Source organism: Rhinopithecus bieti, unplaced genomic scaffold, assembly GCF_001698545.2.
Source record: "Rhinopithecus bieti isolate Rb0 unplaced genomic scaffold, ASM169854v2 scaffold_61461, whole genome shotgun sequence".
Lineage (NCBI taxonomy): Eukaryota > Metazoa > Chordata > Mammalia > Primates > Cercopithecidae > Rhinopithecus > Rhinopithecus bieti.
This window is the reverse complement of record NW_016823852.1, coordinates 130,340-142,998: the sequence shown is the minus strand read 5'-3', so window position 1 is coordinate 142,998 and position 12,659 is coordinate 130,340. Positions and strand designations below refer to the sequence as shown.

At 61.7% G+C, this 12,659-nt stretch overlaps 2 protein-coding genes and 1 pseudogene across 3 annotated transcripts in view; all 3 read left to right on the top strand.

Annotated features, from left to right (window-relative positions):
• Nucleotides 1–9,189, top strand: part of LOC108521867 (inverted formin-2-like) — a 13,241-nt gene extending 4,052 nt beyond the window's left edge. Inside the window, exons 5-13 of the mRNA XM_017861862.1 lie at nt 572–696; nt 770–877; nt 1,328–1,398; nt 2,136–2,256; nt 2,532–2,696; nt 2,912–3,014; nt 3,155–3,316; nt 3,918–4,571; nt 8,380–9,189. Coding sequence (XP_017717351.1) covers nt 572–696; nt 770–877; nt 1,328–1,398; nt 2,136–2,256; nt 2,532–2,696; nt 2,912–3,014; nt 3,155–3,316; nt 3,918–4,571; nt 8,380–8,408 — 1,538 coding nt within the window. The 3' untranslated portion in view covers nt 8,409–9,189. The remainder of the gene's footprint in view (nt 1–571; nt 697–769; nt 878–1,327; nt 1,399–2,135; nt 2,257–2,531; nt 2,697–2,911; nt 3,015–3,154; nt 3,317–3,917; nt 4,572–8,379) is intronic.
• LOC108521884 (uncharacterized) lies at nt 8,641–11,018 on the top strand (annotated as a pseudogene). The gene has a single exon (XR_001883305.1). The product of XR_001883305.1 is annotated as an uncharacterized LOC108521884 (transcript).
• A 702-nt stretch (nt 11,019–11,720) lies between these two features.
• LOC108521886 (uncharacterized) overlaps nt 11,721–12,659 on the top strand; it is a 3,266-nt gene continuing 2,327 nt past the window's right edge. The window contains exon 1 of the mRNA XM_017861899.1: nt 11,721–12,643. Within this exon, the coding sequence (XP_017717388.1) occupies nt 11,821–12,643 (823 nt within the window). The 5' untranslated portion in view covers nt 11,721–11,820. The remainder of the gene's footprint in view (nt 12,644–12,659) is intronic.

The following is a 12,659-nucleotide window of genomic DNA, read 5'->3' as shown; positions in this document are numbered from 1 at the left end:
AGGGAGCCTGCCTTCGCCACCCCAAAAACCACCCTGCTGCCACCACCTTGGTGCACACACCTGCTGGACGCACAGACACATGCATGCCCACCACCACTCTCAGGCACGTGCACACATGCGCACACTGCCACTCTCGGACATGTGCACACACATGCACACCACCACTCTCGGGCACGTGCCCACAAGCACACCGCCACTCTCGGGCACGTGCACACACACAAGCTCACGAGCAGTCACACACATGCACACGGGACAGACAGACACACGTACATGCCCCCCCCACACACACACTCTCACATACATGTACAGACACAGGTGCACACATGCGGATACCATCTCTGAAAGGGGATCCTCGGAGACTTGCCACAGCCACTGGGCAGGGAGAGGGACAGGTACGGACCAGTGAGGCACAGTTCACATCTGTCAGGCACACTGTAGGTGTCCACTCCCATCGGTGGAGGGTTTGCAGTCCTCAGGCCCTGTCCTGTGTCCCTTACGGTGCTGGGCTGAGCCTGGGGAGGAGCCAGGGAGTGCAGGGGCACTGGCAAGCAGGACCACACCCCACCGCCAGGGCGTCTGGGGCTCCGAACCAAGAGCCCTTCTCCAGCCCTGGCTGCCCCTGCAGGCCTGCTTACCAGCCGCCAGCTGCCCATCTTCTGCCAGCTGATCCTGAGAATTGGGAACTTCCTCAACTATGTAAGTCAGGGGCAGCTCCCCATCCCACCTGGCCTGCCTGGGGCTTGCAAGACTCACTCCCGGCCTCTCCCAGGGCAGCCACACCGGTGATGCTGACGGCTTCAAGATCAGCACGTTGCTGAAGCTCACAGAGACCAAGTCCCAGCAGAACCGTGTGACGCTGCTGCACCACGTGCTGGAGGTGGGCCGAGGTGGCAGGCACCAGTGGGGCACGATGGCAGGGCTTCAAGTTCCCCGGACCTGCAGTGTAGAGGTGTAGAGGCCATACCCCCCTGTGCCCACCACTCAGGCTGCCGGTCTCCCTGTCTCAGGACCCCATCTAGAGCCAGCAGCCTCAGTCAGAGCCGTGCCCCATCCCTCCCAGCACCCCTTCCTTCCTGCAGCACTGGCTGCCCTGAATGAGCCTCGTCCCTCCCCAGGATACCTACCCCTGGTCTGAGGGGACGGTCCCTAGGAAAAGCAGAAACATCACAAAGTCATAGCCAGGCCCGAGGGAAAGATTTGAGGGTCTGGAGTGCTGGGGTTTTCTGGACCTTAATTGCGAAGGGTTAGAGCTGGGGAGTGGGAACAGGGGCATCCCCAGGCAGAGAGTGTGGCCACAGTGGATCTCACTGGACGTGTCCCATTGCAGGAAGCGGAAAAGAGCCACCCCGACCTCCTGCAGCTGCCCCGGGACCTGGAGCAGCCCTCGCAAGCGGCAGGGTAGGCAGCTCCCGCCAGCCCACACCCCTCAGCCAGGCGGGGGCCTGACTTCTGTCCCCAGCCAGTGAGGTGGCTACCCGCCAAGACTGAGTCTCACAGCAGCAGCACGGCCCCGACGCCCTTAGGAGCCCTGCCCAATAGAACACTTTCCTTCTGGGACAGGACCGTGTCTGCCATGGTTTATCCCCTTCTGACTTAAGTGAGGAAACAGGCCTAGAGGGGGCAAGGGCTGGCCAGGTCAGGGTCACACCAGGGGCAGGTCTAATACAGCCCCTTCACGAGTTGAACCTTCACCACAGCCGCGAGCAGGCTTGGGCCTCCCTCATCGTATAGATGAGGAAAAAGAGGCCCAGGAAAGCAGTGTCACCTCCTGGGTCACACAACCCAGGCAGGAGGGCAGCCTGGGCCACCCCACTATACAGTCCGGGCCCCTAGCACAGGGTCCTTCCCGGGCTCCACCTGCCCTGGAAGGTTCTCTGGCCCAGGAGCTGCTCAGCCTTGGGAAGAGCTAGGCCAGTAGGACAGGCTGACCATTAGGGTCCCCGCTCAGACGCCCACAGAGGGCTGAGGGCCGGCTGGAACAGGCACTCAACCCCAACACTGCACGTGGGGCCTCAGAGTGCAGCCTGCAGTGTGCACAGTGGGGCACCAGGACGTGTGCAGGGGAGGGGCTCCCCTGTCCCAGCAAGGCTGACGTCAGCTGTTGCTGTCTCTGCCTGGCCCTCCTCACCTTTCAGGATCAACCTGGAGATCATCCGCTCAGAGGCCAGCTCCAACCTGAAGAAGCTTCTGGAGACTGAGCGGAAGGTGTCCGCCTCGGTGGCCGAGGTCCAGGAGCAGTACACTGAGCGCCTCCAGGCAAGTGGGCACCTGGGCCTGGGGCTGGCAGGAGAGGCTGCCCTGATCAAGCGAGCCGGGCGAGTGGCTGTGCTGTCTCCTGGCTCCAGGGTGGATCCTGGGGACCGAGGTTCCCCAGATGTGCACGGTCAGGGTACAAGGCCCCTGCTCCTTCTCAGAGACCACTGTCCTCAGGGCCTGTCCCTGTGGCCACCACCCTCCTGCAACCCAGGGCCTAACCCTAGGTGGTGCCCACGCGGGGCTCTCACAGGACCATCACGTGCCCTTACCCCCAGGCCAGCATCTCGGCCTTCCGGGCACTGGACGAGCTGTTTGAGGCCATTGAGCAGAAGCAGCGGGAGCTGGCCGACTACCTGTGTGAGGACGCCCGGCAGCTGTCCCTGGAGGACACGTTCGGCACCATGAAGGCCTTCCGGGACCTCTTCCTCCGCGCCCTGAAGGTGGGGGCAGCCTGGCAGGGCACAGCCTGTCTGGCTAGAGTGGGGTCCTGAGGCCCCTGACGTTCCTCCAGCAGGAAGGGCAGAGGCACCCTTCGTTGGGTGGACACAGCCATGTGGGCCTTGCGCTGCTGAGGCTCAGGGAGGGTGACGCCCAGGCCCACGGAGCCCCTGAGGGGTGCCACGCTGGGGTGACGGGGCCACATCTGCCAGTGCAGGAGAACAAGGACCGGAAGGAGCAGGCGGCGAAGGCAGAGAGGAGGAAGCAGCAGCTGGCGGAGGAGGAGGCACGGCGGCCTCGGGGAGAGGATGGGAAGCCTGGTGAGGCTGGGCCGGCCGGCTGGGCAGGGACGGGGCAGCTCCGGGATCCTTGCCTGTGCTCCAGCCTCCCCATGACCCCCAGCCCTCTAGGTGGGCTCCAGGGTCCCCGTGCGGCTCTCTGAGTGTCCCACGCTCCTCAGTCAGGAAGGGGCCCGGGAAGCAGGAGGAGGTGTGTGTCATCGATGCCCTGCTGGCCGACATCAGGAAGGGCTTCCAGCTGCGGAAGACGGCCCGGGGCCGTGGGGACACCGACGGGGGCAGCAAGGTGGCCTCCATGGATCCCCCAAGAGCCACAGAGCCTGGTAAGACCCTCTCCCACTGCCTCCTCATGGTCCCCTTGCCACTGTCCCTACCCTTTGCCTCTAGGAAGCTCTCCTGACTTCACTGGAAAGCTCTCTCCTCTCCCTGGACTGCCCTGGAGGCCCCTAAGACTAGGGACAGCCGAGGGGGCAGGTGGTGGCTGCTCAGCTCTCATCCCTCATCCCTCCCTCCACTCACTCCAACTCCTCCACTGTAACAACGGACCCTGCCCCTAGTGCTGAAGTAGCGGCCCAGCCTGCTGGACTCCTAAGAGATGAGGCCAGGCCCACTGACAGATGCCCCTGGGCTGAGGGTGCTAGAGGTGGCAGGAAAGGCAGGCGGCAAGGCCCTGGTGGGAGGACCCCATTCCTGGGGTGGCTGCCTCAGGGTGCTGGGGATGGTGTGGCCCAGTGTCCCCCGCCCTGCCACAGTGTAGACAGACCAAGGACGCTGAGGCCAGGTCCTGCTCTGAGACATCAGAGGAGGCTTCCTGGGGAGGAGGCTTTGCAGGGCGTTCAGGTAGACAGCGGGATGGAGGAGGCTGCTCTTGGGCTGGCTCCGGGGCAGGGTGCCTGCCCTTCACTGGCGTGTCCCTCCATCCAGTGGCCACTAGTAACTCTGCAGGAGACCCCGTGGGCGGCACACACTGTCCCACCTCTAAGCCCGACTTTGATGCTACAATGGCCAGCGAGCCCCGGGGCTGGGACCTTGTAGACGCCGTGACCCCCTGCCCTCAGCCCACCCTGGAGCAGTCGGAGGAGGGTGGTCCCCCGCCCCTGGAGAGGCGTTCTTCCTGGTATGAGGATGCCAGCGACGTCCTAACCACCGAGGATGCCCAGTGCCCCCAACCCTTGGAGGGGGCCTGGCCAGTGACTCTGGGAGATGCTCAGGCCCTGAAGCCCCTCAAGTTCTCCGGCAACAAGCCCCCTGCAGCTGGAAGTTCAAGCCAAGATGCCAAGGATCCCACGTCCTTGCTGGGCGTCCTCCAGGCCGAGGCCGACAGCACAAGCGAGGGGCCAGAGGACGCAGTCCACAGCCGTGGTGCCAGACCCCCTGCGGCAGGTCCGGGTGAGGATGGGGACGAGGACGAGGAGGATACAGCCCCAGAGTCCGCGCTAGACACATCCCTGGACAAGTCTTTCTCCGAGGATGCGGTGACCGACTCCTCGGGGTCAGGCACACTCCCCAGGGCCCGGGGCCGGGCCTCAAAGGGAACTGGCAAGCGACGGAAGAAGCGTCCCTCCAGGAGCCAGGAAGGTAACTCAGGGAGGGGCCCTGGGTACCTTCCCATGCCAGGGCGCTGGCACCCAGCCGGTCCCTCCCCTTCCCCACTGGGCACTGCAAGTTCCAGCAGCACCCAGGACAGGTGACTTGGGCGCGGCGCGGGAGAGGAGGCAGCAGCGCATCCACCTGGGGGTGGCTTTCTGGGCTGCCGTGGCCCATGCAACTGTTTCTCCAACCCGCTAATTCCCACCTTCACGCCACCTCCGTTAGGGAGTAAGGGGCGGACACTGGGCACCAGGTCCCAGGCTAGTGGTTGCCATGCAGCTCAGTGGCCAGAGAACCGGGCAGCCCTCGGAGGGTGTTGGCATGGCTGTCCCGGGCCCCCCAGCCCCACCCGCTCTGAGTCAGGGTTGCTCCTGTGTGATAAGCCGTTGAGTGCATTTCTTTTATTTGAAAGCAGAGGTTCCCCCTGATTCTGATGATAATAAAACAAAGAAACTGTGTGTGATCCAGTAAGGTATGTACGCAGCCGGTGCTCCGTGGGGGCTAACAGCAGCTGCAGGGCAGTGGGGCCAGAGCTTGCTGCCCAAACCCCTCCGGGACACTAACCTGCCTTCTCTCCAGCCCGCGTGGTGCATCCGTGTGGCCTCGCCTCTCCTGCGGCCCTGGTGGTGGGCTCCCCCCTTTGTCCCCTCCCTCTCCGCAGGTTACCTGCTCACCTGGTGCCTTCCGCAGGCAAGACAAAACCTCAGCGCTGGCTCCGGGCATGCAGGCCTCGGGGGGGCAGGTGGCAGGACTAGCCGGGCTCCCTTAGTAAGCAGGATCCGGGGCGTGGGCGGGACCTCCTGGCTGGCAGGACAGGCTGAGGTTGCTCCTGTCTGCTGTCCTGGCCCTCACTGCAGTCCCAGTAACCCTGTGGCTTTCCTGCTCTGTCTGTCAGTGGAGGGATATCTTCACTCTGAGTGTGTCGATGGGGTGCGGCCTGCTGGGGCATGTCCCAGGAAGTCTGTGAGGAGACAGGGACAGTCCCAAGGGCAGATGCTGCCAGGGACAAGCACACTGCAGCCCCCCTCCTATTGGACAGTATCCTTCTACCCCGAGGCCGTGGGTGGGTCTGTGGAGATGCAGATTACCCCCGGCACACAGCGTCTTCTGGGGGGCCCCCAGCCAAGGGTCAGTCAGCCAGGTCCGTCCGCAGGGCTGGAGAGGCCGATGCATCCAGCTAGACAGACCAGTCTGCGCTGGGTGGAGGAGGAGCTAGAGCAGAGAACCAGAAGGTCCAGCCTGGCCACTCGTGAGCTCTGTGAGCCCAGGTGGTGGCGTCTTCCAGCACCTCCAGCCTTGCTGAGAGCGAGCCCAGCGTCCGTGCATCGCAGATATGCTGTGACCGCTGGGCCTGGGGCTTAGGCTTAAGACGTGAGGTCTGCTGGTGCCCGTCAGAAGCAAGAGCAGTCGTGGGCCCAGAGAAGCTTCTCCAGACAGTTTGTCCTCACTGTGGGGGCACGGCCTTCACCCTGCGGTCCAGCTTTTGCTTCTAGGGCCATCTTCCGAGTGTGGCTCTCTGGTGTGAAGCACCCACATGTATTTTTAGAAAGGTGCTGGCATCTCCCTTAGAGGCTGGAACTTGGACTTGCTGTCCCTGAGTGTGAGGAACAGTGGAGCATGCAGGCTTGGGGCGGGCGGCCACATCTGACAGTGGTCCAGTGAAAGACGGACGTGCCCAGTGCCAGCTCCATGCTCCACCCGGTTCTCTCCTGAACCTTCTGTACGTGCTTAGCCTCCGCCCACCCCAGCTCCTGCCACACAGGCGGCTGAGGGCAGGAGGAAGGAATCGTTCTCTTCTCTCCCCAACTTTTTATTTTTAATTTATTTTTATTTATTTATTTTTTCAAGACAGTCTCACTCTGTTGCCCAGACTGGAGTGCAGTGGTGATCTCAGCTGACTGCACCCTGCACCTTCCAGGTTCAAGTGATTCTCCTGCCTCAGCCTCCTGAGTAACTGGGACCACAGGCATGTGCCACCACGGCTGGCTAATTTTTTATATTTTTAGCAGAGACGGGGTTTCAGCATGTGGGCCAGACTGGTCTCAAACTCCTGACATCAGGTGATCCACCCGCCTCGGCCTCCCAAAGTGCTGGGATTACAGGCGTGAGCCACCATGTCCAGCCCCCAACTTTTTATTTAGAAAATCTTCAACACCACAGGAAATTGCATAGAGATCAGAATGAACAACACCTTCTCCCCGAAATTACAACCATTTGCCAAAAATACCAAAATTGTGACCATTTTGCTACATTGCCCCTCTCCAACTGAGCCATTGGAGAGTTTCTTATAAACATCATGGCACTGGACCCCTAAACTCGCCCATAGACACCTGAGAGCATAGCCGTCTTCCCCAGTCCCCACCAGGCAGGCTGTGCTGCAGAGGCACTTCATGTCCACGTGCTTCTAATACCCAGTCCCGGTGCGGATGTGCCACTTGTCCCAATAATTCCTTTAATAGTTGTTGCTTTGTTGTTTTCGCAAACAAGATTGTATCCAGAATCACACGCTGTGTTTGGTTGTCATAGAGCTTCAGTGTCTTGTTCGAGAACATTCCTGCCCCTTTTTGTCTTGTATGACATTGACGTTCTGGAAGACACCTTCACTTTGGGTTTGCCTGATTGCTCCCCCCAAGTAGGTCCAGGTTGAGTTTTGGGGCAGGAGTTCTACCCCAAGGGATGCCATGTCCTCCCCAGCTGGGTGGGGATGTTCGTGGCAGCAGTGCTGACCACGGCTACGGGGGTGGTCTTTGAACCTCCACTGCACGAACACCGTGCTGTCTAGTTAATAAGCACCTGTGGTGACATGCGGAACAAACAGCTGCAGCGCGGTTCTGTGTTTGCCACCCTCCTCCGAGTGCTCCCTTCTCCCCTCCCTTTTTCCATCACGTGAGTTTTGAATGTGCCGTAATCCATCACTGCCACTGTCGTGCATTTGATGGAGACCAGCCGGGGCCCTTGACCCACAGCCCCTGAGCACTTCCCATCTTTGTCACAAGCCCCTCTTCCCAGCTCACCCCAGACTTGCTGATCCCCCCCATCCCTGCCCAGACCTTGGTCTTGGCCATTTCTCCGGGTTCCCTGAGTGGGGATGGTGCTGAGATCCCCCTCTGAGTGATCATTTTGGGCAGTTTTTGTTGTCTTCCTCTGTCTCTTCAGAGTAGTGGTTCTCAAACCCCGCTTGGGCTGTCCCACTGGGGAGCTGGGACATCACCCGGCACTGTGGTGGCAATGGGGGTGGCACTCAGACAAGGGCCACCGAGGGCCCCTGGACCAGAGAGCGAAGAGGGCATTGGGGGCAGGAGGGCTGTGGGGCCATCTCTGGGGCCATCTGGGTGGCAGGAGCTGTTGGGCCAGGGCTGAGCGCCCTCAGCAGCCCGCTGGAGAAAGCGCTGCTGGTGTCCTCGTGTGGGGCTTGGGGCCCAATGTGGAAGCGATGGAGGGCTGCAGGTGGTGGCAGTGGGGACTAATGAGTAACGACAGAGTGCAGCCTGGGTCAGAGACATGGGGTGGGGGACAGGCCACAGAGACTCCCCATCTCAGCAGAGAGGACACAGGCTCAGGCTGCCACACCTTGCCAAAACCCAGCCTGGCCAGGCCATCCCGGCATCTTACACCTAGATAAGTTGTGCTGCTCCAGAGAAAGAGCCTGGGGTCAGAGTGGACCTGAGATGCATGGCACAACCCGCTGGACAGTGGTGATGAGGGGTTCAGGGACCTGGGGACCCAGAAGCGGGCACCTGGTATTGTACCCAGCAAAGCTGCTCCTAATAATGTCATTTCTTCTCTCTCCTTACAGGCCTCAGGCCCAGGCCCAAGGCCAAGTGAGAGAGCCCAGGCCACAGGACATGCTGCCATTCTGCCAAGAGAGGCTCTTCTGGGGGCCAGGCTGGGACTGGGCCCCGGAAACCAAAAGTCCGTGCCTTACCCAGCCGGGGCCCTCCCGGAGCCTTCTTTGGGTGTTGTGGCTGGGACCCCGACAGGCACCAGTACCCTGCCAGGCCTAGTGCCCTCCTGGACTGCCTGCACGCGCCAGCCTCCTACCTGCTTCCTAAAGGTGACCCTGGCCCACACCCGCATGCACCCGGTGCAGCCTGCCAAGGGCCAGTCGTGGGGGCTGCGTCCTGCCAGTGTCTACCACAGCTCTGCCTGCCCTTCAGCCCAGCAGGGTTTAATCAAAACGCAATGCTTTGCGAGTCTTTAGTGCTTGGAGGTGGCTGAGTTGGGGGCCCTGGGGAGGGGTAGGCTGGCAGGCAGTGCCATGGCAGGCTAGGGTCCCCTCCTGTGGGGTCTGGCCCCCATCCCAGCATGTCCAGCCCCTGAAGTTGGAGTGGGGAGCGGTCTGCATTTGCTGCCACCACCAGGCCTCTGCCCTGCAGCTGAAACTTGGCCATCACATCAACAGAAAACCCCTCCCAGTGCCAGCTGCCCAGGATGGGTGGGCCCTGGGGACAATACAGGTCCACCTGAGGGGCTGCAGGGTGACACCCAGCAGCCTCTGCCCCCTCACTGCCTACCCAGTGAGGGCAGCCTGCCCGAGCCTGCCGCCTGCCAGGTGTGTGCCCTGAGGCTGGAAGCTGGACGTGTGGCCAATAAAAAGCAGACCTAGCCCGGTGTGTGACTGTTGCGTTCAGAGGCTGCGGGAGTGGTCAGTGGATGTGGGCTCCCACAAATGTGGTGAGCGCTGGACAGGCCCCGTGTGAACACTCACTGTTGAGGGGCCTCCAGGCCAGGTGTGAACACTCACTGTTGAGGGGCCTCCAGTTCCCCAGGCCCCGTGTGAGCATTCACTGTTGAGGGGCCCCCAGTCCCCCAGGCCAGGGGCTGTCCCTGAAGCCCTCAGGAGGCAGTGAGACACATCTAGAAGAGGGCAGACCCCATGGTGAACAGCACCCAACAGTGGTGAGATGGGCGCAGCTCTACAGGGGCGCAATTTACAAACCACCAGTCTAGCTGGTTATGTGTGTGCTGTGGCGGTATTTGCTTTCCAGCAGATCAAGGTTGTGCAATGATGCACTTTGAGAATCTCTCCATCACCCCAAGAAGTCCTCTGGCACCCATCAGTCTGACCCCTTGCCTGTGCTCCTCCCCAGCCCTGGCAGTCACCCACCTGCGCTCCGGACGCTCCAGATGTCGTCATGTCTCCTGGCTTCCTTCGGCTGTTTTCAGGCTCCATCCCCGCTGCAGGCTGTATCAGGGCGTCATTGCATTTCATGGCTGAAGCACATCCCGTCGCATGCATGGACCACATTTTGTTTGCTTTTCTGTCCATGGGCATCTGGGTTGCTTCCAGCTTGGGGCTTCTGCGAATCCTACTGCTGTGAACGTTTGCATAGTCCTCGTGTGGAGGCGAGTTTTCATTTCTCTGGGGTAGCTTCCTAGTGGAGGAACAACTGGGCAACATGCTAAGTTTATGTTTAACTTTTTAAGAAACTGCCAAACTGTTTTCCAAAGCAGCTGCACCATTTTTCACTCCCATCTGTGCTATTGTTTTAAGTTAAATAGCTCATCGCCTCCCCCTCCCCACCCCCTACAGATCTGCCAGTAAAACTGGACTATGGAGTATTGGGCGGGGTCACCTACAGGGTGACCTGCAGCAACTGAGGCCATCGCCCTGCCTGCCTGGAGAGGTGGGACTGGGGGCCCTGTGACAGGAGGAGGAGCTGCCTTTCCGGAGCCTGGTTTTTCTTTTTCCTCTCTGCTCCGTGAGAAGTCAGTTTAGTGGGCTACAGTCAGCAAAGGAACCACAACGGACAGGAGCTCTGGGGCGCTTGCGCAGTGAGGCTCCGCGGCTGCAGGTGTGTATGCAGGCAGCTGTGGGTGTCTGTGTATCCTGGGCCACCGTGTACGCTGTTCCCACAGGGAGGTGTGGCCCCCAAAGAGCGAACCCACAGGTGGACACACCCATGCACCCTCGTTCTTGCCCAAGGTCTCACGTCGAGACAGCAGGGCCCAGATGGATGGCCCCAAGCTCGGTGGCTCCTGTGCTGCCCACCACCTAGGGACAGGCCCACTGTGGGGGGTGGGGGTGGGGGTGTTATAATTCAGGCTGGGCCGTGTGACTGGCAGGGGCCCCAGCTGTTGGGCCTGGGCAGGGCTGTTTTTAGAAAAGCCTCAACTCCCTGCCCCCACCCGGGCCAGTGGCTATTTATAGTCCAGGCCTGGAGATGTCAGTGAGTCACTAGCGTTCGCCTCTGCAGGGTCAGTCCAAGTCCCCTTAGTGAGGTGGTCTAGCATGTCCCCCAGTCCCCCAAGCCTCTGTCTGACATCTGCTAGCTCAGAGCCCCAAGTGTCCCCAGGAAGGGCTCAGAGCTTGTGACCCCTGCTAGGCCTTGGGAGCACCCCCTTGTCTGATGGGACTTTGTGGTTCCTGGTGGGCATTTAAAACTGTCAGTTTCTCTCATCTGGAAACAAATGTCCCGTGACCCTCTCGGTTTCTCCTGCTGCCGTCTGCCTCTTCCCTACCTGCACAGCTATCTGCTGTGCCCCAAATTCCCTCCTTGACACCCCCAGACCCACTGTCCCACCCTTGGGTGCAGCCCCTTCTCAGAAGGCTCCAGGTTCTGCCAAACCTCGGAGCCCTCCAGCCCTGCTCCAGCCCCTTCCCAAGCTGGGGGCGGTAGTCTGCTTAACCCCCACCAGCTGTCACCCCGAGGGTGGCACTAGGAAGTTCATGCATGAAGACTGCATTTCCACCGAGGCCGCACTGACTGCTTGGAACCCACACAATGGCATTTTCCCCGCGAGGATGCTGAGGGAGAGGAAGGATCAGTGTGCCCAGTAGAAGAAGAGGGGACTGGGGACATGGGTGCAGGGGGTGAGAGGCCAGGCTTTGAACAGCCCCTCTCCCCCAGGCTGGGGCAGGGTCAGGCGCCCAGAGAGGAGGGGTGGGGAGACTGAAGGCGAGGGTGGGCAGTGGTGTCCTTGGCTGCACCTGAATCACTAACTCATTGTGAGTGACCTTTGCTGTGACAGGCCCAAGCTCCACTCCTTCCTCATAGGGAGTATCTCCATAGACTCCCTGTCACTAGCTTTGGAATTGCCCTGAGCCCAAGGAGCCTCGTGGCTCTAGGCTCTTTGGCAACTGAGAGCCCTCAGGGAGGGAACCAAGGGCCCCGCCTCCCTGCTCTGAAGCAAGAGCCTGATTCTCCTTTCTTCCCCCAGGGGCCCCAAGACCCTTCTCCTGGCCACCAGGGCTGGCTTCCTCCAAGCCTCCTCCACTTGGGAGGGGTGGGGCAGGATGGGCGAGACAGGACAACCAGCCGGGAACACGGGAGCCTCGCAGACCATCGCCTCTGTCTGTGGCCTGGTCCCTCCACAGGCTGGGACGGGGAAGGTCTGGGGTGGGGCCTCTTGGAAACCTGGGCCCCATGTTGGTGTGCATCCCTGGGGGTTGCTCCCATGCCAGCCAGGTGACGCTGACAGCCTGGGTCCCTTTACCCCAGACTTGGGTGCTGAGGGCCAGACCCCCATGCTGGAGCCCGCCTGCTCGCTGGAGCCCGCCTGCTCGCTACAGCCAGGCCCGAGCCACAGCGCTCCCGGGCGGGACGCGGGGACCCTGCCGTGGGGCCGAGATGTGGGCAGTTGCTGGGACACGCCGTTCTCGGCGAGGGCGCGCTGCGCGGCTCTTCGCGGCCGCCGGAGGGCGCGCGGGCGCCCAGGGGACTCGGGGTTCCGCGCGGGGCAGGTGCGCTCCCTGAGAGTGCGGACCCTACAGGTGGAGTGCAGGACGCAGATCCCCTTTTGCAAACCGCACTCCTTCCCTGGAGGGAACGACCACCTCCGCAGTTGCTGGAACCCCGAAGTCCTGGGCCCGGCAGGGGCCTGGCGGGGTGAGGTCGCGGTGCACAAGCCCTGGTCCCCGACGACCCAGCGAGAAATTACCTCCGTTGGCAAAGTCGTGGGGGGCCCCAGGCCATCTGCCTGCCTGGCCGTTGGTCTACGCGCCCCCTCACCTCTAAAGCGCTCGAGACTCAACTGGGCTTCCCGGGCGGCTGCGAAGGGGCGGGAATTTGGCGGCCGGAGGTCAACGGGGCGTCACTGCGCCCGCCCTGGCCCGCCCCGGCCCGCCCCTGCCCC